General features: G+C 45.2%; 1 protein-coding gene across 3 annotated transcripts in view; it reads left to right on the top strand.

The window, feature by feature from the left end:
- The window catches only part of SLC10A7 (solute carrier family 10 member 7), a 1071777-nt gene that overhangs the window by 352001 nt on the left and 696703 nt on the right, over nucleotides 1-23073 (top strand). For all 3 annotated transcript variants that reach the window (XM_069631237.1, XM_069631239.1, XM_069631238.1), the window contains exon 5: nucleotides 3180-3218. In XM_069631237.1, the coding sequence (XP_069487338.1) occupies nucleotides 3180-3218 (39 nt within the window). The remainder of the gene's footprint in view (nucleotides 1-3179; nucleotides 3219-23073) is intronic.

Here is a 23073-nt window from a genome sequence, read left to right as displayed (position 1 = left end):
AATTGAGTTGCTCTTGGCAAATTTATTTTTCCCTTTATAAGATTATTTATGTATTATGTACCATAATCTAAGGCTTTAGATGTATGCTTTGAATGGTCAGGAGCTTCAAACTCCACCGTACAGTTTGTACACATTTTGATGTTAATATTAATCCTACTACAACCAAGTATAAATCATAAGGCATTAAAATCCTGCAATTAGATGAGTAAATGCTGTATCTAAGGTACCCTGAGAAAGTATGAGGAGGCTCCAGAAAATTGAAATAGACACTGTCTGACCCAAATTTGACTCTGCCCTTCCACAATTCACTGGCTCCCAGTGTAGGCATGCATCTGATCCAGCAGATAGATGCCTTGCTCCCAAACACTGTGCGCTCCATAAGCTCTCATATGATTAATAGAAAGATGTTTGAATAGTGCAGCCTCTTACGGACCCTTTGTCCACTTAGGCAACGTTCTATCTATTTCAACTCTTACTAATGGTCTTTGGATGTTGCCCTCAAAGATACAGCAGTCTCCGTCCTCTGGACTTTGTGGTTCTTAGCTTTCTGGAGACTTAAAAATCACTGGAAACCCATTGATATCTATTCCTATGCAGCTGAAGTGTGCCTGCTGTACTGTACTTATTCCTTAACTTGCCTGTGGGTCAATGAGTCATGGATGTGTTGGAGTTTAGAGAGAATTCAGTATATGTTATTACTCAGAAAATTAAAAACACATATATGTATAGTACACATAGTCCCCCCCCCCCTCCTTGGCTGGACAGGTGAGTTTACATTTTGATCAAATGGAAGCTTGCACATATAGAGGGAGGAGGTATTAGTAGGAACCTGAGAGCCAACACTCTCTTCTGAAATACCTTCCTACTCTAACTCTTCACTCCTCCAACTCCCTCAGGGTCAGTCGCTTCTCCAAGCAACGGGTTGGTGGTAGATCTCTCTCTTCGGCTGGGGCCTCCCTCTGGAACAGCCTCCCTGCCTCTATGGAACTTGAGAACCATCTCCGCTTCTGGAACCACCTCAAGACCCTCCTCTTTGCTTCTGCCTTCTCTCTTCCTCTCCCTTGCTTATCAGTTGGTTTCCGCACTGGGCATCTGGCTTCCCTCTGACTTCGTGCCCAGATCCCTGCCCACCCAGCTGCATACCCGCACTGCCTCCTGGCAACCCTTGCACTTGGCGCTGTATCTGCAACCCTACGGTCCCCTTTCCTGCACTTATTTGACATGCGCTGTCCGCGCTTAACTCTTGCACTTGCCACCTTCTGGCTGCACGACCTGTTTTGATTACGTGTTAAGCACTTACACCCCTCCCCTGCCCCTTGCACTTTTCCTATGCCCTCTCCTCTGCACGTTCTCAATGTCACTGGGCCTAGTAAGATCGTTGTTTTGTTTTCCCTTGTAACCCTCCCTTGCCGCGCATTGAAACACTTGTCTGTGGGCGCGATATAAATAAAACATCATATCATAGCCTGCTATTACTCCAATGACGTACCTCTTAAGGTTCAGTATGTACCTCATTGGACCTCTCTAGCGTTTTTGTCCGCACGGTTATGGCTGGAAAAAATACGCGCTTTCGGGGCCTCTTTTTTTGTGAATGAGGGGTGTCCGAAAATAAGTGTTGCTTTCGGTTTTGTGTCCAGTCAGAGCCCTGCCCGCGTCATATGCTGCTGTCCCCGCGAGCCAGCAAGCCCCGGCGTGTTCCTGGGTCACGGAGAAGCTGGAGTCCAGTGCCATTTCTTATTGATGGGCCTGGCAAAGGAGCAATCTAATGAAACCATCAAAGTTCTTGAATTAATTATGAACTTGAATCTGAAAGCTAAGCTCTGCGGAGCCTAGCCTCATTACCCATTCACTCTCATTGCGCCTTCCCTGGGAGCAGAACGCTGCCTGGGCTGCGGCGCCTCGGCTGGCTCTGGACCTCCTTCAAACTTGGGAAACTCTGATATGGCCGCCGCTGGAGTGGCCATGGACGCGCCCGTCCCTCATTCACGAGGGCGTCCCGCGTGGGCTCGGCGGGCCGCTGGGGAGACGCTGCCTCGGGGGATTGCTTTGTGATTGGTTGGGCTTCTCAGACACTGCAGCCTCCCCTTCAGACACTGCTGCCTCCCCTCCATTGTCTTTCTGGATGTGTCGGTAGGTGTCGGCTCCAAACTATGGCTGGGAATCTTTCAGTTTTAACAGCACTGCTATCAATGTCCAGGGCATCACTGTTTAGCGTTATTTTAGCAGCCAAAACATGTTCTCACGGACAGTTAAGAGCTCGGCACATCATAAGGAAATAGGTGCAGTTTCACAGGTCCATATATTGTCTAGTTTTGCTGTATTCTTTGTTTCCTGATGTATGTGTCAATGTGACCATAATGCGCTGGCTTTCTTCGAAACTCATGTTTTCATTTAAAGTAAATATTTGCCATTCTTTATCACTTTTTTAGTTTTGGCTAAAGCGCCACCTATCAGCCGCAACTATTGTATTGGGGTACTAGCAGGGAGGAATGGCATTTGAGGAGGGACACAAAGGTTGTGGGTGGAGTTTGGTTATTTACCCACCCATTGACTGCCCATTGCCATGCTAATCCCCGTGGCCACTTCCACCCACTTTCTGCCCCTACTGGCCCAAAACACATCCTCCTGGGATCTCTTGGAGCTGTCTTTAATCCAGCCTTACCATCAAACTTTACACTCCGAGTGGCTGGCATTGTTTTTTGAAAGCCGTTTTATGAGATGTATATGAGCTGTAAGTTTACTACTAGTGTAATCCAAATGTTGTTTATCAGATCTGCCTTCTACCACTCGATGTATAAGCACTGTGCATGCCCTTCAATTAAGCCTTGTTAAAAACAAGCATTGGCAAAGCTAATAGGTTTGATATGTGTATAAGTATTAGGCATTTGCCAGGCACTGCTGTTATATGGCCAGGTACTCACACCATTTTGCTACCATAGATGGTCAGTTAATACCACTCTGCCAGTGCCTGCCAAATGCTTTCCCCATGCATACACAAAAGCCTAAACTGTTGGCATTGACAATGTTTGTTAAGCTTGTGTTTAGGGCATCTCTAGTCTTTGAAAGTGGTCTCCAACTTTACTCACTGGCCGAGAATGTTGTCATATTATCATAAAAAAAGACTCCTCCCTCTTTGTTTACTTTCCCATCAAGTAACGTTGTGTTGTTTTTCTTTGCAGGCAGCAGCTATATTTAACTCTGCGTTTGGAAGTTTTTTGGTAAGCTTTTTCTTGTATGATTAATGGTTGGTAATGTCATAGGCTGCTGGAACATCTGATATGCTGTGCTGTGTAATCTTTTACTGGTTCTGTCTCTCTTCGGTGGAGTCATTCGTTAAGGTAATGCATCCAGCGCGATGCGGACGAGATTTCAGAAACGTGATCTCGGGTGGTCATGGGATATGCGTGAGCATGGTGGCTCTTTCCAGTAACTGGGAAGTAACGAAGGGCTTCTAATACAGCGGCTTCCTCGCAGAGCCCATTGTCAATATATCGATTGCTGTCTCGGGTCTGTCAGGTGACCACAGGGAGGAGGAGTGTGGCCAATGAGCGCATCCGACCTGTAGTCGTGCACAGCCGTCGCGCAGTGTCATGCTGCACTAGATTGCTAAACTATACAAGCAGGTTCTTTCCAGATAAGTAAAACTCCCTTTGGGATGAAGCAGCATACTGGTCGCTTTCATAATGTACTTCTAAATAGAGCTGCAATAGCTTGAACGGGGCGGACTGTGTGAAAGCGCATGCTCGAAGTGGCCACCAGGTTCATTTTAAATAAAGATTTCTACTTTTCCTGGGAGAATAGGGAAACACAGAAGGCAATGATTGTGTCGCAGGCCTGGGCGTATGGGGGTAAAACGTGGCTACTGCTCTTAGCAGTGATATGATATGATAAGTCATTCATAACGTGCCTGTACAAATGTGTTTATAGGTGCGACAAAACATGGGAGGGTACAGAGGGAGGACAAGACAAATGTTCTTACTAGGCCCTGTGTCATTCCGATCGTGCAAGTGCGGTAACGCAAAGTGCAAGGGAAGGGGAAGTGCAATCAAGGCAGCATTGCTCTGAGTAAGTGCAGCCTGGACAGCGCGGCTCTGGGTAAGTGCACCCAGTGGTGTTTCTAACCTGAAATGTTGTAAAATGTAACAATCCTTTCTGAGAGATATGGCATCTGCTTATCTAAAACACGTGTGTAAGGCTTTGTGGTCTAACTTTTCGTGCTTACAACTGATGGGTCTGATAGCCGGTCTGATTGCACAGCGAGTAGAGCGCTCACTTTGACATCTGTGCAGAGCCTGCTGACGCAGGTTCGAATCCCGGCAGGGCCAAACTCGGTCTTTCATCCTTCCGAGGTCGATAAATGAGCACCACACACCGTGGGTAATAATAAGCAGCGCTCAGATGCCTGAGGGTTCGTAGCGCTATATAAATGCTAAATTATTATTATTATTGGGATATCTTCTGGTGGCTGACATTGCTAATCTACATGCCCTGAGAAGTGAGGCATGCTGACTCCACAATATGTTGCCATGGTACAAGCAAAGTCTGCTGGGAAGTGCTTGAGCTGAGGCCGTCACACCCACTAGGAATATCTCCCGGCAACATCCCAGTGTAATACATTCCGTTCTAACCAGAAACAAAAAGAATTCCCTGGCAGACGTTGGCCGGCCATCTCAACTAAAGTGCTCAGAGGCAGATCCACATAAAGCACTATATCCATCCCTAAAGCATTATTCTCGTTCTTATAACTCCTACAGCTGAGCCCCATCAAGCCAGGGAAAGTAATGACTTGGATCGACAGGCGCCGCCACTAGTAAGAAGAGGGTGTTGCGTTGCCCCCTCCTCAGGGCCATCTAGGTGTTTCCTCTTGGGCTAGAGGTGAAGGGAGCCTTCGCAGGGCGCATGGCTGAATGGCACTTCCTCCGAGCCTGAACAGCTAAATTGTCTACTCCATGCACTGGTCTAAGGTATCTGGTATCTGTAAGATGTGCAGGTGTCCCCACAGCGGGACCAGTTTGCCTGGGGATTACATGCAAATCTCGCGATGCCCCTGCACTAGTGCAAGCATGTTACGAGTTCAGAGGCCCTAGGTCATTTCGTCAAAGGAGGGGGTCTGCAAAGGCCAAGTCAAAGAGGAAGGGGGCCAGGAATGATCTCTCTTGAGCTAAAGTTGACCAAACACTGGTAAAATGCTTCAAATGGCATTTCTCACTGACGCTGTGGTTAGTCCTCAATTAAAAGCCTGTACCTTTTCAAGGGACCGTGGGTCCAGATATTTTATCAGTCGCACTGAAATGACACTCTCCCCCATCTCATTTTTTGTAGTGATGTCTGTGGCCCCTGGGAAGAAAAAATGGGACATTCCCCTTTGCTCCTTCGCACAAGGGGGGCAAAACCTTTCTGTATGCAAAGCAACATCCAGAAGAGAGTCCCGGCAGAGCTCCAGCAGCCTGGCTTTACCTTGAAACTCTATTCTTTCCATTTGCAGCCTTCTGTCGGGCAAGTGGCTTCAGACCAGCTGCCTGCCTCCACTTCGATCAGTTGCTGATGAAGCATTTCGCGACATCACCATAAAAGTTGCTAACATGATCTTTTCTAAACTTGGGAGCCACGATTAAGGTGATCCATTTCCAGGACTGTCAGCATTTTAGTACCATACCTATGATGCCTGATCACCGTGCAAGGTGGGTGCTCCCCCCCCTGCCCACGCTTTGACCGTGATCTCCATGGCTGCTCATAGTCTGCCCAGCTGCTTCATGATTAAGGGAGTCCTCCAAGCCTCCGGAGAGAGGCATGCTGTGAAACTGAAATCTCAACCAGACCCTCCTGGCACTGTCATTCTGCCACCGTGCAGGAATGCCTCCCTGAAAACCACAGAGGAGGCTTGTGACAAATGAAGCCTACTTTCATAAGGGTACTCCTCGCCTGCGGGAGGGAAGGGTCTTCCCAGTCATCAACAGATACAATCAAATCATTCTAGATCCTCCGCAATTGAAGACTGTCAGTATGTGTCGTATTGTTCACATGCCATAATTCAATGTTCCCTTTCTACTCTAGTATGCACGCCAAGTGGTAGAAAAGATCATCTTGCCCTCATCCATAATGCTAGTACCAAAGACATCTGGAAGTGACAGGTTTTGCACTCCCAACTCAGCCTTCAAACTGTTATACAGATTGACTCCTACTCTTGGAGCTACAGGGCAGCACCTTAATGTGTTTATTTTTGAGAGCTGCCAACAGTCCCTCCGTTTCATGGTGTAGATTAGCACGTATTCAATTAATTGTGTTCATAGAATACAGGCCAAATAGATTTGAGCAGTGCCTCAAAGTTCTGGAAACCTATTTCAGCCCATCAGCCTCTCCTATTGGTGGCAGAGTGAGGCAATCTGCGCTGGACCAGTAACAAGAATTGATACAGCAACGGACCACTTCTTACCACATGAAAGGAGTCAAATGCAGCATTTAGACCGCTGTAGTCCCTTTCTGGATGATTGTCACCTTGACAATAATGTGGACATATGTAATCGATGAATGTATATAACCAGGACACACAGACCCTATTTGTGATGCACGATTATTTCACTGAGGGTGCTCTGTGGGATTTTATTGTTTTTCACTCTTTTGTGTGATGCTCACACTGAGACGTGAACAAAGAATATCTGCTTTGTTTTACCAGTACAACCAGTGAGTTGTAGCCTCCTTTGGCTTTCCTGTCTTTTAGGTCAGGTTGTGACAGGAGGAGCTGCAAATTCTATTATTATTTCAGTGAGATCTCAGTTTGAGAATTTTTCAATTATCCTCCATTTCTTGCACCCATTTGTTCTGGTCCCTGAATGTATACCCCCTTTATAGGTTTTTGCTTGTAGGGCCGCAAACGTCAAACAATAGAGGTGTTTGATGGGGTTGACTGGCCTCGCCTGATACAACTACGCAGATGAAACTCAAATCGTCTACAAAATCAATCCCAGCGAAGAATAAAACCCAACACTCACAAACTGCCTCACTGAATTAAACCAGTGGATGAGCACCAACAGCCTTAAACTCAATCCTGACAAAACAGAAATAATGATCGCACCTGACGACCCGTTGAATAACCACCACTTCCCATGGCCTACCGAATTGGGAAACCCACCAGAACCATCCAAAGTGGTCAAAAATCTCAGAATACTAATGATCAACAAACTAAGACTAGAGCCACAAGTCAACGCAGTAGTTAAGAAATACTTCTTCCACTTACACACAATCAAGAGGGTACACCCCTTCCTCACCTTCCCACACAACACTCGCCACCATCTCTCTCGTCATGTCAAGAATAGACTACGCCAACAGCATCCATCTCAGAATGCCAGAATACTGTATGAGAAAATGACAACAAATACAGAATGCAGCAGCAACAGTACTCCTCACACTCACTAAGAGAGAGTACATCACACCAGCACTGGGAACACTTAATTGTTTATCAGTCAAAAAAACAAATCTTCTACAAAACACCCCGCATAACACGCAGAGCAATTCACGGCCAAGGAACGGAATTTATACAGGGAAAAATCACCATCTGCAAACCAAAATGAACACTAAGATCCAGCAATGACATTCGCCATGAACCGAAAATGATACGCCAAACACAAATTTGGGGGATCAGCATTCTCCTGAAGACTGTGGAACTCACTCCCAAAGGAAATACGAACACCAGGAGATCACTTAAAATTCAGAGACATGTTAACAACATGTCTCTTTAACTCACCAAGCTGAAGAGGGAACTGCAGCAAAGAAAAACTGCCAACACAATAAGAAACTTGGAGAAATAAAACACTCCACCCCTAACAGCATAGAATAAGATTAACCCAAGGTAATAATCGAACGCACACAAAAAGACTTAGACAAACCCTGATTAACCCTACTAAAAATGCTCTCATATTCTGCATACCCACCACCCAACACTGAACAAACAAGACCTCTACCTTCACCACGAAAACACTGCAAACACCGAGCACTCTAGCAACCCTCCACAACATCCAAGACGCACATAAAACACCCACATACAACCACCCACCAAACACCACACCATGTTGATAAAATAAAAACATACCAGCACATAGTGACTGTTTTCTTTTTCGAACTGAAGCCACCAACAGCACATCAAAGCTCTCTTGCGCTTTCCCACTCAATACCACTAACTAACACATCCCAACCCTCTTCCTTTTCAGATCCGCCTGGTTGCCTGGAGACCATGAAAATGGCTGCGGGGCGCAGTATAAATCACAATAACCTAACATAAATCTGTATGAGCTTTCTGGTCATCTCCAGCCTCCGGTAGGAAGTGAGCAAGCATGTCCACATCACATTTCTGGATCTGAATTAATTTCACCTGGCTCCCCAGGAGGATTCAGATATTGGGGTTGAGCTTCAGTTTATCTAAATGATTTATTGCCACCGGTTTATTTGAAGGGCTTGCTTGAGCCTTCCAAAAATGCCCCCTCCCTCTATCTTCCACTTTTGTATTGCTTTGCTTTGCACACGTTGGAAATCAGTAACACGTCAGCTGGGTAGGTTAACATGCCCGATGCAAAGATGTATGTGCACTGTTTAAGCTGCAGGATCAAAAGTGACACTACTGAACAGTTGTTCCTTCCGAGGTCCCTAAGCTGTTTGGCATTGAGCTTTTGTATTAGTAAAACGTATCATTTACAGAGCTCACAAGCAACACATCATCTGTAAATCAGTGGTGAGGGTTAGTTATATGGACCAATAGTACCAAATACAATTAGCAACTTGCTGTTACTCGGAGGATCTTGGGTTCAAACACTGCCCACAGTGTCCCTAAATTTGAGTTCAGAGGGAATGCCCCTTTCTCTGTTTTTGCAAGGAAGCCTGTTTGTCTGACTTAAGTCCGGCTTTTGGATTTCCCACAACTTTTATACTTTCTTCTTGTCTCGTACTTAAGTCGCGTCACTATTCACCTCTGTCTTTCTAAGTCTTGGTCTTGACGATTTCCAAAAATCCTTCTCATCTCTCCCGTTCTCATGGGCTTAAGGGTTTTCCACATCCTTCTTCCGCCATGCTTCGTGCTTTAATTCCTGGTTTAGTCTTTGGCGTTAAATGGTGTCCAGTCATTGTTTCGAATACAAAAGTTTCGAAAGGCAAACTTTCAAATCTTTTTTTTCGAAATACAAAAGTTTCGAATGACAATTTATTTGAAAAAAATTTGAAAGTTTGCCTTTCGAAACTTGGGTTAGGGTTGGGGTGGGAGGGTGGTGTCGGGGTTGGGGAGATTGGGGGAGGGGGGGGGGTCCCAATATACACTAAAACCTTGAAACGTTAGATGGAGTTGTCCAGTGCTGAAATTACAGGACTGGACAGCTCCATGTAACGTAAAAAAATAAGGCATTTTAATGCCAATATACACAAATAACTTTGAAATGTTACATGGAGCTCTCCAGTCCGGTAATTTCAGCACTGGACAGCTCCATGTAACGTTTCAACGTTACAAACAAAACAGCATTGAAATGCTACTTTTAACATTTAAAAGTGCATTTCAATTGAAACCAATCCATGACTACTGTTGACGGATTGGTTTAGAAAGAATGCACTTTTGCATGTTAAAAATAGTATGTGGAGACTTTTGTTTTCAAATCTTTTGATTCGAAACGTTGACCATAAACCGCGTTTAATTAGTCTAAAACATTCTAGTCTAATAGTTGGAAAATCTTGTCCAGGAGTGCCGAGGAGAATGTACTACAGCCACCTTTCCCAGTTACACCAAAAAGATTTGATTTCCCAGAGTCTGAATCGCTTCCTTCCTGGATGCATCTCAGTTCCTGTCCAGGGCCTCCTTGATGCTGCATTATGCTCTCATGCTTCCTCTCACCAGGGCTTGAGCCCCTTCTGAGCAGGGTCCTTTCGCCTCCCTGCCTCCCTGTGCTGTCTATGCACTAGTTTCTTCCGTTCATTTCCAGCCTCTTCCTGGTCTTCACTAACAATTTCCTTCCCTCTTCTGACAGAGCCGACACCAGCATCTGTGCCCAGTTGCCCTCAAATTCGTTTGCACATTCCATGTACAATGAGGTCAGGCTCTGTGTGGGTTGTCCTGTGAGCTTCTCTGCCAACCTCTTTCTGCCTAACCTTTTTGGGCCACTCACATTCGTGGCACACCTGCAATGCCAGTCAAGCATTATCAGGATTGCTCACTTCAACGGCTTGCGATTAGGGCAGAGAATTCTGCCCAGGAAGTACTAGACTTCGACAAGACATAAAAGTATGTTTGTTTTTCCTTTCAAGGGCACCTCACATGGATGACGACCTTCTGGGACTTGATCCATGCGAGTGGGGCAGAAAAGACACTATTCCCCTGCACAAGAGGGGTGTACCAGACACTGGTTCCTTTACTACCCTCTCTTGAAGAGAAAATGCCTCTTGAAGACTTCATGTCTGGAATTAGATCAGCTGTAGATCACGAGTTTGAGACATTGTCTCCCTTGAAATCCTCATATACAAAACAATCTACTACCCTTAATACTCAGTTTACACCCGACGCCATTGAGGCTCGTGCACACAAGCACAAATTAGAACGTGTTTGGCTAAAACATCCTTCAGAATCAAACCATACTTCTTACAAACTTGCGGCCAGAAGGTTCAGAACTCTCATCTATAAGACTAAAGAAATTCATCTTAATCATCGGATTTCACAAGCCAAATCACGGCCTATGGAGCTTTTCTCAATTCTCAGGAACTTAAAGGATACACCACCACCTGCTCTGCACCCGCAGATGTCTGGTGCCAACACATCCATGATAGTTTCACCCACAAAACACTTAGACATCAGGAGAATATTAACGCCTGAGTAAACTCACTACCTACCCACATGATCCCTATCACCAATGAGGCTGAACTATATGCTGATCTTTCTCTCTTCACCCTTGAAAAGTCTTTATAGATGAGGTTACAGAAGTGGTTTGTAAACTTTAAACCACTTCCTGTAAAGGGGACATCTTCCCTGCATCTCTGTTTCAGGAGTTTATTACGACTCTGGCTCCATAGGTAACAAGATTCATAAATCAGTCTTTTCAAGAGTCATATGTTCCGGAAAGTATTAAAGAGGCGTGGGTTACGCCTCTGTTGAAAAAAAGACAATCTAGACCCAGCAGAAGCTGGAAACTATCGATCAATAACCAATGTCCCTTTCATCCTAAAATGTTTGTATAAAATAGCTTACTTGTGGTACCAGGCATTTGTGGGGAACCATGACATGTTAGCTGTTCGGCAATCCGGATTTCACCCAAATCATGGGACCCAGTCTGTATTGCTTGATCTAAAATCACACATCACTGGTCTTATAGGTGATGGTAATACAGCACTACTGCTGTTATTAGATCTATGCGCCGCATTTGGATCTTGTTGATCATCAACCTCTGGCAGATAGACTGTCTACGGTAGGCAGATGTTTCCCAGAGGTAACAGCCTGGTTCAGATCATTTCTGGGTCCTAGAAGTATAAATGTCACTAAGGACAATGCTTTCTCCAACAGCTCAACTCTTAAGTGTGGTGTGCCCCAGGGGTCTTGTCTTTCGCCACTCCTTTTTAATGTTTATTCAAGACTCCTGTGGGACCTCCTCTCCACCATTAGTATATATTTTGCAAATTGTGCCGATGACACGCAGATTGTGATTAGCGTATCTGGCATGTACACTGATGACCTGGAGCTTATTAATTATATCTTTACTCAAATCCAGAAGTATGGCCCTGAATTTGCTGGCCCTCAACAACGCCAAGACAGAGTTGCTTATTCTGGGCATTCAACAAAAACTCAAAAAGCTTGATGCCAGCTATGAAATATTTGATTGCCCAACATATCATCTCCGTCTCCAAGACTGTTAAGACCTTGGGAGTTTTCTTTGATCGCCAACTGTCATTTAATCGTCGGGTCAGTTACCTAAAATCATCCTGCTGCCATTTTACAGTTACTATGGCAGATCTGTCCCTTTCTGTCTAAAGAAAATCTTGCCATGATCGCAGCAGCTATCGTATACTGCAAGCTAGATCATTGCAACTCTTGGTACGCCTCCGACCTGGCTGCCCTTAAATGCAAGTACAGGGCAGCTGAGAGGAAATGGAATTCATTGGACCATCTGACAAACTGGCCTGCAGCCTTCTTCAATGGCAATATTTACTCTGCATCCGCTCCAAGAAAAGGATCTTTATTCAAGCCTGCCTCTCCGCGGCATCAAACAACACAGCCAAACTTTTCAAAGTCTACAAGGAACTGGCCAATCCTGCAGCAGCCTCCTCCTCTATCACTCACAACCAGGACCTCTGCTCGGTCCTGGCAGCACACTTCACCACAAAAACACAAGACATCCTCTCCTCCCTCCTCCCACTCCCACACCACAGCGCACACCAGCACCTGTGTCACCCTTAGCCCCACCTCCACTTCCACTCTCTCCTCTCCTCTCTCTCCCGTCACACCTGACGAGGTCACCAGACAAGTGCGGTCTAGGAAGGCCTCATCCAAGCAAGTTGAACCCTGCCCATCCAAAACCATCAAGGACAACATGGACTCCCTCGCACTAGCCTTAGGTGACCTTTGCAACCTCTCCTTTTCTACTGGAGTTTTCCCAACTGCTCTCAAGAACTCCCTTGTGCACCCTCTTCTCAAGAAACCCTCTGCTGACCCTTCCATTCCATCTAACTGCCGACTGATCCCTATCACTCCTTTGCTGGGCAAACTCCTGGAGAAGCTGGCTATCTCTCAGCTAAACCTCCACACGGAATCAATCAGTTGTTTCCATGGCCATCAGTCTGGCGTTAGAGCATTCAGAAGCACAGAACCTGCTCTTCTGAACACCTGTGAAAACCTGCTCTCAAACCTTGACACTAACATTCTCTCTGTCCTCATTCTCCTTGATCTCTCTTCCGCCTTTGACACGGTTAACCACAACATCCTGATCTCAAGGCTTTGTGACACCTTGGGAATCGCAGGTCAGGCTCTGGCTTGGTTAACCTCTTTTTTTTTTTTCTCCTACCGCCCATCACAGCTCGAACTTGGTGCCTTGCTCTTGACTATCACCCTCTCAACCTGCGGCGTTCCACAGGGTTCTAACCTATCCCCCTGGTTCTTCAACGTCTACATGGCTGCCCTGGCATGTGTGATTTTCACTTTCACCTCTAATTTCCAGTGTTATGCAGATGCCACGCAACTATCCTTCAGGCTCCCCCCAGCCACCTCCTCCTCCTCCTCACTCATACCTGACTGTCTGTCCGCTATTCAGTCATGGTGTGCTGCAAACGACCTTTGTCTCAATGCCAGTAAAACTGAGACTGTTCGCATTCGGACACCGGCTCCTGCTTTCCCCCTCTCATTCTGGCCGGCCACCCTTGGCCCTGCGCCTACCCCGACCTGTGAGGCCAAAAACCTTGGGGCCATCTTCGACTCCACTCTCTCCTTCTCCTCTCACATTTCTGACATTTCAAAAAAGTCTATCAACTACACCTCCATGGAGGCACTCTACCTTTTCTCACTTTCCCTCAGTGGTTCACTGTCTCCAAAGCCCTAGTTCTCTCCAGGCTGGACTACTGCAACAGCCTCTTCCTCAACCTCCCTGCTTCCGCCCTGCACCCTCTGCAACTCATCCATAACAGAACGTGAGACTTATCCTTGGCCTCAAGCCCAGGGACTGCATCTCTGCGGTGCTGAAATCCCTTCACTGGCTCCCCTTGGCTGCAAGGATCAAATTCAAGACCCTCTGCATTGTCCAGAAGGCTTTCTGGGGCCTGGGACCTACTTACCTTCAACGTTGCCTTCCTAAAATACTGTCCCTCGGAACCCTCTGCTCATCTACCTCCAATCTTCTGCGGGTGAGCCGGTTCTCCAAGCAGAGATTTGGAGGGAGATCCCTTTCCACAGCAGGTGCCTCCCTCTGGAACAGCCTCCCTGCCACCCTCCGTCTTGAACCTGAAATTCTCAAGTTCCAGAAACTCCTCATGACCTTCCTCTTCTCCTCTTCCTTCTCTCTCACCCTACCCTGCTAACCTAGCTCTCTGCTCTTCCCTCTCTCCCTCCCTCCACACAGCTTATTAACTGGCCACCTGGTGTACCTCAGAGTCTCACAGGCCCCAGGCACCCCTGCCAGTCCTTCTGCATTTGCCATTAGGCCCTGCATCCACTGCACTTGTAATAAAACCTTGAGAGCTTCTCTCCGCAGTTCACCTGTCTCTGACTGGGTGCACTTGGTCCCCTGCCCCTCCCTTTCCGTCCCGCACTTGCACTATCAGCATACAGCCCTGCCTGAAGATCGTTCTGTCTCCCTTGTCTTCGCTCCTTAATGTGCACTTGAAAAAAACTGCAGAATCGCCGGCAGGCCTATTTGCTGTATCTAAACTGTTAAATGTATCCTATTCACTTAATCTGCCTGTGCACACCGTTATTGTCTCAGAAATTCAAGGGCTTTGAGCGACTGTTGTTTTTCCCTGTGTTCCTTCCCTCCTTGAGCGCTTTAAAACACTTGCCTGTGTTTAGGCGCTACATAAATTTACATTATCATTACCAACATTACCATTACAGTAGCCTTTTAATCGGCACTTCACAGGCTAATATAAAAACATTACAAGTTATTCAGAACGGTGCCGTACGTGCCGTGAGTGGACTTGAACGCAATGCGCACGTTTCGGAAAACAGGAGCCTACACTGGCTCCCTGTTCAATAAAGGCTACAGCACAAGGGCTTAGCCACTGTGCTTAAATGCCTTCATGGTGAAGCTCAATCTTCTCATCTCCAGGCTTAAAAATAAATCGGTCGGATGTTCTTTGCATTCCAATGGAAATTGGTGGCGCCAGTTTTAACCTCTGGGCTCTCTCCCTATGGAATTCACTTCCAAAACACCTTGTTGACAGTGACTCAACAGCTTTTTTAAAGAAGCGTCTGAAAACCTTTTTGTTTGACACTGGACATGGTTAACTGATCTCACTACTTCCGGCATCTACCTTTTGAACACGCCTGTTTTTTAATAACATGCTATCTTCTGCTATTTTTGGCATGCCCCAGGGTGGTCTTTTCTTTTTTTTTCTTTTTTTCCTGCTGCCCCTTTCCACTGTCTTTGTATGTGACCCTTTTGTGAGCCTCCTGAGGCCTGCGGGTTAGTGGCGCAATAGAAAAAACATAGATGGATAGATAGATGGTACAAGGTCCCGCAAGGACACTCGTACCAGACACCATGCCGGTGAGCCCTCTACTCATCGGTATGGGAGGGTATACTCCTAAACACATCAGTGTCATTACCCCATGCACATGCCAATGAGCATGGATATGGAAGTACCAGTTCTTTTTACCCTGGCTCATCTATCGCACTCTGTGCGAAACATCTCTACGAGAGGGACAAAGGTCCTGTGCGCACTGCACGCTCTCGCACAGGCGGTCACAGTAGGCATGTAACATCGCCAAGCTGTCACGGGAACCCACGCTCAGCCTCAGCAATGTGCATAGGCGGGCATAAACGGCACAGAAAAAGGTGACCGGGGACAAGCATAAAGCACTGTGCACACACAGGAGGGCTCTGAATGAGCTTCATAAACCTGTGCCAAAATCTGAAGCAAACACGTGTACACATCTGTGTTACAAGGATAGCGCGGCATAGGCATGTCCTTGCCACAGAGGGCAGTGCTCCAGACTCTGAAGTGAGGCACCATCAGGTCCCCCTCTGGTGGAGATGCTCACAACCTCCATCACAAGTTCTACGATGAGGACGGCACCTGCTCAACACCCATACAGCTTTGCACCCTATATGCACAGGCAGCCCCAATCAGGGAACCGTACATGGGACCACAGGCATTGTTCTCCATGCACCCCCACCAGATACTGGGTCTAAACACACAGTTGCTGCACCAGCAGCCTCTTTGTTCTACATGCGTTGGACAAAGGACAAAGGACTTTGCCAAGAGGACTGGATGATGTTCCAGTCCTTTTTGACACATCCAGACTTGAGGGGCTTCTTCCTTGATATACTCGAGAAATGCTCCCACCAAGGGCCCATGGTCTCTGTCATTAGAACCTACTGAACAAACCCTACTACTACTAAAACAGATTCCTAACGCACGTAACAAGTTCCTGCATAGGCAGATACTCGGGGCACAGATGACTAAGACATCCAGGTTGATACGCCTCAATCGTTCAGAGCATTCCCTGATAGGATAGAGGATATCATGGGCTTCTTGGAATTGCCCCTGCTGGAGACATCCCTGTGGAAACGAGAAAGCTGGCTGAAGTTTTCTCACATTGACCTGACAGGTTAGGGATACCTCTGCAGCACAATATAATTGCAGACGAAAAAAAATGGTCTTGGATAAGCCACAAAACCGACCAACAAAACTTCAGATGCCATGTACAGACTAACGGCATTGGAAAAGCTTAGCTTTGTATCAGAGTCACCAGCAGACTCTGCAGTTGTCCACAGCCCGGGCTCAGGAAAAAGGACCCTCAACATCTTCCACTGGCTCTACTTGATCCTCGCTTACACTGTCAGAAAAATTTGAAATGTCTGTATATTTTAGGCATATTCTTGTTCACTTTGCTGTTAATAGCACAGCCTTTCACATCCTTATATCATCCACTCCCATTACAAGATACTAGGCTGATGCATAGGGAATCCCCTACTCTGTAATAATCATTATTATTCACCTTGCCATATGCTGATGATCTTGCTTGGTGTTAATTGACATTTGAAGTGCTATTCTTATTACCTCATAGCAGTGTGGGATGGCTGCCCATTGTTTTTCTGTTAAAGTGGAGGATTTACCTCCAGCACTTACTCGAGGTAAAAGCTGCACTTTAGGGGAAAAAACTGGAGGAATTGCAAGGGGCGGAATTAGCACCCATGGTAATTCCTCCAAATCCTATTGGAGTCCTACTGACTCGATAAATGGGGTCGAACACCGTCATACACCCCCTCGTGTTCTGGTGATAGTTTTGCCATATAAAGTTGCATTATCAGTAATCTAGTTTGGTGGAAATTCTGATTGAATTACCGTCAAACTTGTAATGAGGCTGAATAAGCATTAGATTGCACACATCCGTGCATTACAGGATAACATTGCACCAGAAGGCTACACTTGGTTGACTTCATCTTTGCAGCATCAGTAATTCAGCAAACCTATGTGCAGGTGGAGTGGGGTGCTTGTTTGGGTATGTCATCTGCCAGGGTTCAGAGGTTGATGGATTTGTAAAATGGTGAAATAGTTACAGGAAACCTTGTTCATAAAAGGAGCATGTTACTATTGACATGCTGTCACAGTATTCTGTCGTAATTGTGAGCTCGCCTTTTTATGTAGCACTTAATGCATCCTGCTACATTATGTGCAATAAATGACAAACAGCAATAACATTTAATGTTATAGCAATAATATATTAAGTACCATTGCATAAGCAGAGGCAATATTGCATGCCTTAATGCTTAATGGCTTCAATATGGTGCGTACTTCTGGGGTGCAGGGGGGGGGCGGTGGTGGCGTGTGTGTGTGGTGTGTGTGTGTGTGTACACACACACACACTTTAGTCCAGTTACTAGTTTGCAAATGATCAATACATGTGAATGATGTGTTAATATACAAATGCAACACCCTAAACTTAAAGGTAAATACAGGCTGCCAGAATACTAAGAATGTGAGGGTTTCTGCCATTTTTCATTAGGCCTTGTTTCTGCTGCATCCAAAAGAAACTTTCAAGTTGTAAGTACGCTGCTGGATACCAAGACAGGGGGAGGGGTGTGTGTACACACACACACACACACTTTAGTCCAGTTACTAGTTTGCAAATGATCAATACATGTGAATGATGTGTTAATATACAAATGCAACACCCTAAACTTAAAGGTAAATACAGGCTGCCAGAATACTAAGAATGTGAGGGTTTCTGCCATTTTTCATTAGGCCTTGTTTCTGCTGCATCCAAAAGAAACTTTCAAGTTGTAAGTACGCTGCTGGATACCAAGACAGGGGGGTGTGTGTGTGTGTGTGTGTGTGTGTGTGTGTGTGTGTACACACACACTTTAGTCCAGTTACTAGTTTGCAAATGATCAATACGTGTGAATGATGTGTTAATATACAAATGCAACACCCTAAACTTAAAGGTAAATACAGGCTGCCAGAATACTAAGAATGTGAGGGTTTCTGCCATTTTTCATTAGGCCTTGTTTCTGCTGCATCCAAAAGAAACTTTCAAGTTGTAAGTACGCTGCTGGATACCAAGACAGTGCAAATATTAATCATTATAGCTATTGCTTCAGAGATGAAGTTCCTCTTATCCTTTCACCTGAAGCTTTTCCAGGGAACTTGAGCACACACAATAATAACGATTTAGGTCTTTCACATTAGTCATACGGAAATTCAATAGTTGCAAAAGACGTGTTCTGGTGTGAACTAGGTCTCAGGTTGAGACACTACCAAAATACTGAACCAGGCTTTGGTTCTACTGCCCTCTAGCGAAATTCTAGGACTGCCGAGTTTGTGGCAGAGTGGCTTGGTAGCACAAATAATACAAGACATTACTTCTCAAAAGTGGAACCTCTGTTACATGTTTTTTCGAGGAGGATATCTCCTTTCCAAGCAAGATGAACTTCCTGTAGACAAACAGTTTGTCCTTGGCCTAGCTGAATAATGGGGACAGCAACATGAATCATTGTGGTAGTTGCAAAGATATGCTTCACTGCGGGAACGCTGCCAGGTCTGGGAATGGTCTAGGGTGCCAAGATGTCTGGTGTCATGAGAAAGGATGTTAGTGCCTCTAATATTGTTGCCACAAGGTGCTGATTTTGCTTGTAATAATTGACCTATTAGGTCATCTGCAGGGGGATGGATTTGTAATGTACTAACCAATAGAGTAGGGTAATGTATGTTGTTCTTTAGCTTTGTAAATGGCAAGAGTCAGTAGGAGAATCAGGATTTGCATTTACTTAATATCTGGAACATATTGTAATTTTGTGGGGTTTTTGTCTATAAAAAGTGTGGCCTGATGTGGGCGGGTCGAGAGTTCTCAACCTTTTGGTCACTTAAGATTGACTGACCTCGTGGCCGATATTTGAATGCATTAAAGACCCGTCTTTCTGCATTTGTGCACCTTGTTATTGTTTCCTGGTTTTGTTGGCGTCATACAGATGCTAGTGTACTTGGGATTGAAGGGGCAATCATACGCCGGAACTAGATCAGGGTGCTTTATTTCAAGCTCCAAGCTACTAATTAGATATAACAGACACGCTGGCATGATTTCTAGTTCTCAACAAGCACAGATCACACAATTTCTTTTGTGTCAAGAGTAAATTAACATTTGCCTTAAGACTAGTAATGAGCGCACATTTGCTTGGAGAGGATGCATGTTTAGCTCAAATGATTTCGGAGTGCACCATCTACTAAAGATAGATAAGTGGCGTTGAGCCTAGCAGAACGGTAATGGATCTGGGCGAGTTTACTGAAAAGGCCTCATCCTGTGCTGGAGAATGTGGCAAACATCAATAAGGTGGTTTTAAGACACGGAGGAAGAAAGCACAGTTAAGGTTTTGATGGACTGGTATGGGACGGAAAGCTTTTTTTTTTTGTTTAAAAGACTACAGTGACCACTTGCAGTGTCTCATCTGCCCACTACGACCCAGTAAATAACAGTAGCACTGAAGATTCTGTGTCCAAACATACCCCAAAGAATTTTGCCCAAACAGGAAAGATCCGGAACACGGCTGCCTGAAATAGTCCTATAACAAATGCTCATGTCTCACTAAACCAAAATGCACTAGATAGCTGCCAGTCAAATCCCCGCTGAGACTTCAGTGCCATCAATCACGCATTTGGCGCTAGCGGCATGTTCCATGTCTTCCCGTAGAACTTCTTATGCAGTCCTTAGACTACAGCGTCCAGGAATGTTCATTTACTCAATTGGCGCCAGTGTAGTGTCCTGTGTTATCACGTAGACCTTGTATGCAGCTGGTGACCATTTCATAACGGGAGACGTATGCCTTTTAGGTATCTCGACTTTTGGTTCTACATTAGAGATCCTGACATCGCTTGCATTTTACCCCTCTGATGTCATAGCTATTTTTTACACTGTGCAGTCCCATCTACCTTTGGCGCAGCAGTCCAGCTCTTAGGATCCCCCCCCCACCACATCAGGTGTGGGGGTCGCTCTTTTCTGGTCCTGATGAAGGTGGAGATATCTTGTTTATCTGCTGAAACGCATGGCTTTCGCTTTGGCATTGTGATCTAGTTCACACGTTTTCACACTTTAGGTTGGAGTGCATTTCCTTACATAGACCCCTGGTACTTTTGGCCTCTATAGAATAATGATCATTGCATTCTGTTATCTATAATATGGCAACTTCAGGTCTATAGGACTTTTTCTATTAATAACTTTAGGCTTTTTACTGTTAGTTTCATAGTACTTGGCCTATTGTCAGCTCTTTAGTGGTTTGCTTTGAATCCTTGTTTATTTTTCTTTTTTGTATCCAAAAATTGCGATTGGACATCCCATATGATTACATCATATGAGTTGTAAGTAAAAATAATTTTCAAAATGTTTTGTATTTAATGATTTGTCTTTTACGATGCTGGCTTCATTGTTTAGGGTTGCAGCAGTGTAACCCCTTCGGGGCCCACTATATTTCAAGTAACTATTGTCAGATTTAGACATTCTCAAATTATTCCTGGTGGGAACACTTTGTTGTGGGTTAATCACATCCAAATCAACACTTATGCACAAGATTATTCACCAAAGTTCCTAGTCTGTTTGAAGATGTGATTGATACTACGCTGACACAAGAGGCCCTCATCACGCACAGCTCTCTCAACAGCTTTGTAGAGTGGCAATTTCAGGGGAGCCGCCGCCTCCTCTGCCGATCCTGGGCATTGATAGCAGGGCTAAGCTCACTTGGCACGAAGGCTCCAGGTAAGGTCTTAAAGATGCAATATTTAACTGTGTTTTATTTTAAGCTAAGAGTAAAATGTTTTTTAGGGAGTAAAAACATGTCCGTTCCCAACGGAGCTGTTGTTTAGGAAAGTAAACATCTATTTGAACTCTACCGGGACCACTGATCCGAGCATATGTGTAGAGTTTAGCTGGCCGAAGCACGTGTCTGGTTCCTGTATTTGTTTGATATTAATTTCGGGGAGAATTTGTACTCCCTATTTTTTTTCGTGTTATGAGTTTAGGGAGTAAAGATGGCTAGTACCCCGCTTAACCTGGAAGGCTGGTTAGCGGTGCTCTTGCTTACTGTCCCGCTAATGCTGCTCCAGGCATACCACGCTTATTTCATGACCACGTACATCTGATTTTTAAATCTCTGCTTCCAGTCCTTGCATTAGATTATTAGTAATAGTGCTTTTAAAATTCTTGTTTTTTTTTATGTAACTGCATTAAATGCAGGCAAACAAATAAAAACACTTGTAAAATGTGCTGTTGGCCAAACATTACATTTCACAAAGCCATCCTGCTCGGTAGAACGGTGGAGGTCGTACAGCAGGGATTGCGACCTTTGGTGCACGTAATCTGTGCCTTATTGCCTGCTTTCGCTCTCCCACTGTTCTCCTTCCTTCTCAATTTTCCTATTTTATTATTATCGCAGTAAAGGGCCCCTGCACCTCTTAACCGTGCAGAGGGCTTGCACATTTAGTGTTGGAAGAGTACTCTGCGTGCATGGAGGATTTTAAGGGGTACAAATAGTCGCAATTGGTTGTCGTCCACACCATACGTTTTGTGGAGTAGGTTGGCCTGCAGCACTTTGCAATACCTCCCCCTCAGAGCAGAGAGGTAGGGTGAGGGAGGTCTGAATTCCAAAATTGTGTCTAGGTACTTTTTTAAAAACTCAGATTTTCTGCAGAACCTTGGGAATGTGATTTCCTTGAACCCCCACAAAATAGGTAAACTGCTAACCAGTCAATCTGAACTGTGGAGGACTTGATGCTGTAACCATACAGACAGTGCGTTGTGTGATCATCGTTGTGCCACTGTGTAAAGTTGTAATGTTGCATAAGGGCACCAGGGCGTAGAGATGAGCCTCGCCTTGCAGTGACACACCGTTCCTTGCTCCTTCACATGGGCTTGGCCCACTCAGTCTACCTCATTGGCTGGAAGATCAGTAGTCCGCTCAGTGTGCACAGGGAATCGCTGCTCAGATTTCTGCTGCTGCTAGTTTAATAATGTCCCTGACCTAATTAAAAGCTGTGTTTTAGGAGCTAATTATTACAGAAAGCAGATTTATTTGTACCTCGACTAGTAGCAGCTAATGATAGACGAATTCAATTTACATAAATTTGAAACCAAGAGAATATCTTTGCATCGTGCCACGAAGGATCGCTTTAAGTTAAGAACTTAATGTCATTATCTCTGCCTCTCATTTAAACAATTCAGTTTGCAATAATTGTGGAACATAATAATTGATTTTTTTTTTTTTTTACCTCCTTGATGGTGTTTTAATAAAGTCTGATACCGTTTTGCTAATTCCGGGTGGTTGGCTACTGGAGGGGATGTGCCGTACAGCATGCAAAATACCTTGCAAGGTGCTATTGCCAAAGCGCAGTGAACGAAAAATGTGGAGCTGCAGTAATCCCCTCAGAGCTGGGCTCAGGTTCTTTTTATTGTGACATGTCTTCTAGGAATTGTTTTGGATGTCCAAAGTCTTTGGTGGAAAAAAAATAAGTTATCAGGAACGGGATCTGAAAGTGGCCATGTTTTATTTTCTAAAAGTGGCACCACCTGACACTGTGCAGACATGGTGAGCCCACTGCTCTTTAAGAAGGGATGGAGGGGATCACTGCCTAACACAATCTGATCGAAAGGCATCCAAACAGTGAATTTTAGAGCATGCATGCCCATGTATAGGGATTCAAAAGTAGTACAACCTAACAAAACACTCATCTAAAAAGCTATTTGTTAAGAATGAGGAGAAGCATATTGGAAGCTAGATCAAATGCTCTACTCCAAAGGGCTGTTGGTGATGAGAAGATTTGGAAGGACGAGGGTAGGGGACTGGCGCCGAGAGGGTAAGCAGAGCTGAAAAGCAGGCACCATCGATCTTAGTTTGCCAAAAAGTGTTAAGGGTAAGATGAAGCCTA

The sequence above is a fragment of the Ambystoma mexicanum genome, chromosome 6q (genome assembly GCF_040938575.1).
Source record: "Ambystoma mexicanum isolate Mex_15411 chromosome 6q, UKY_AmexF1_1, whole genome shotgun sequence".
Taxonomy (NCBI): Eukaryota; Metazoa; Chordata; class Amphibia; order Caudata; family Ambystomatidae; genus Ambystoma; species Ambystoma mexicanum.
The sequence above is the reverse complement of the archived record's forward strand: the minus strand, read 5'-3'. Positions and strand labels throughout refer to the sequence as shown.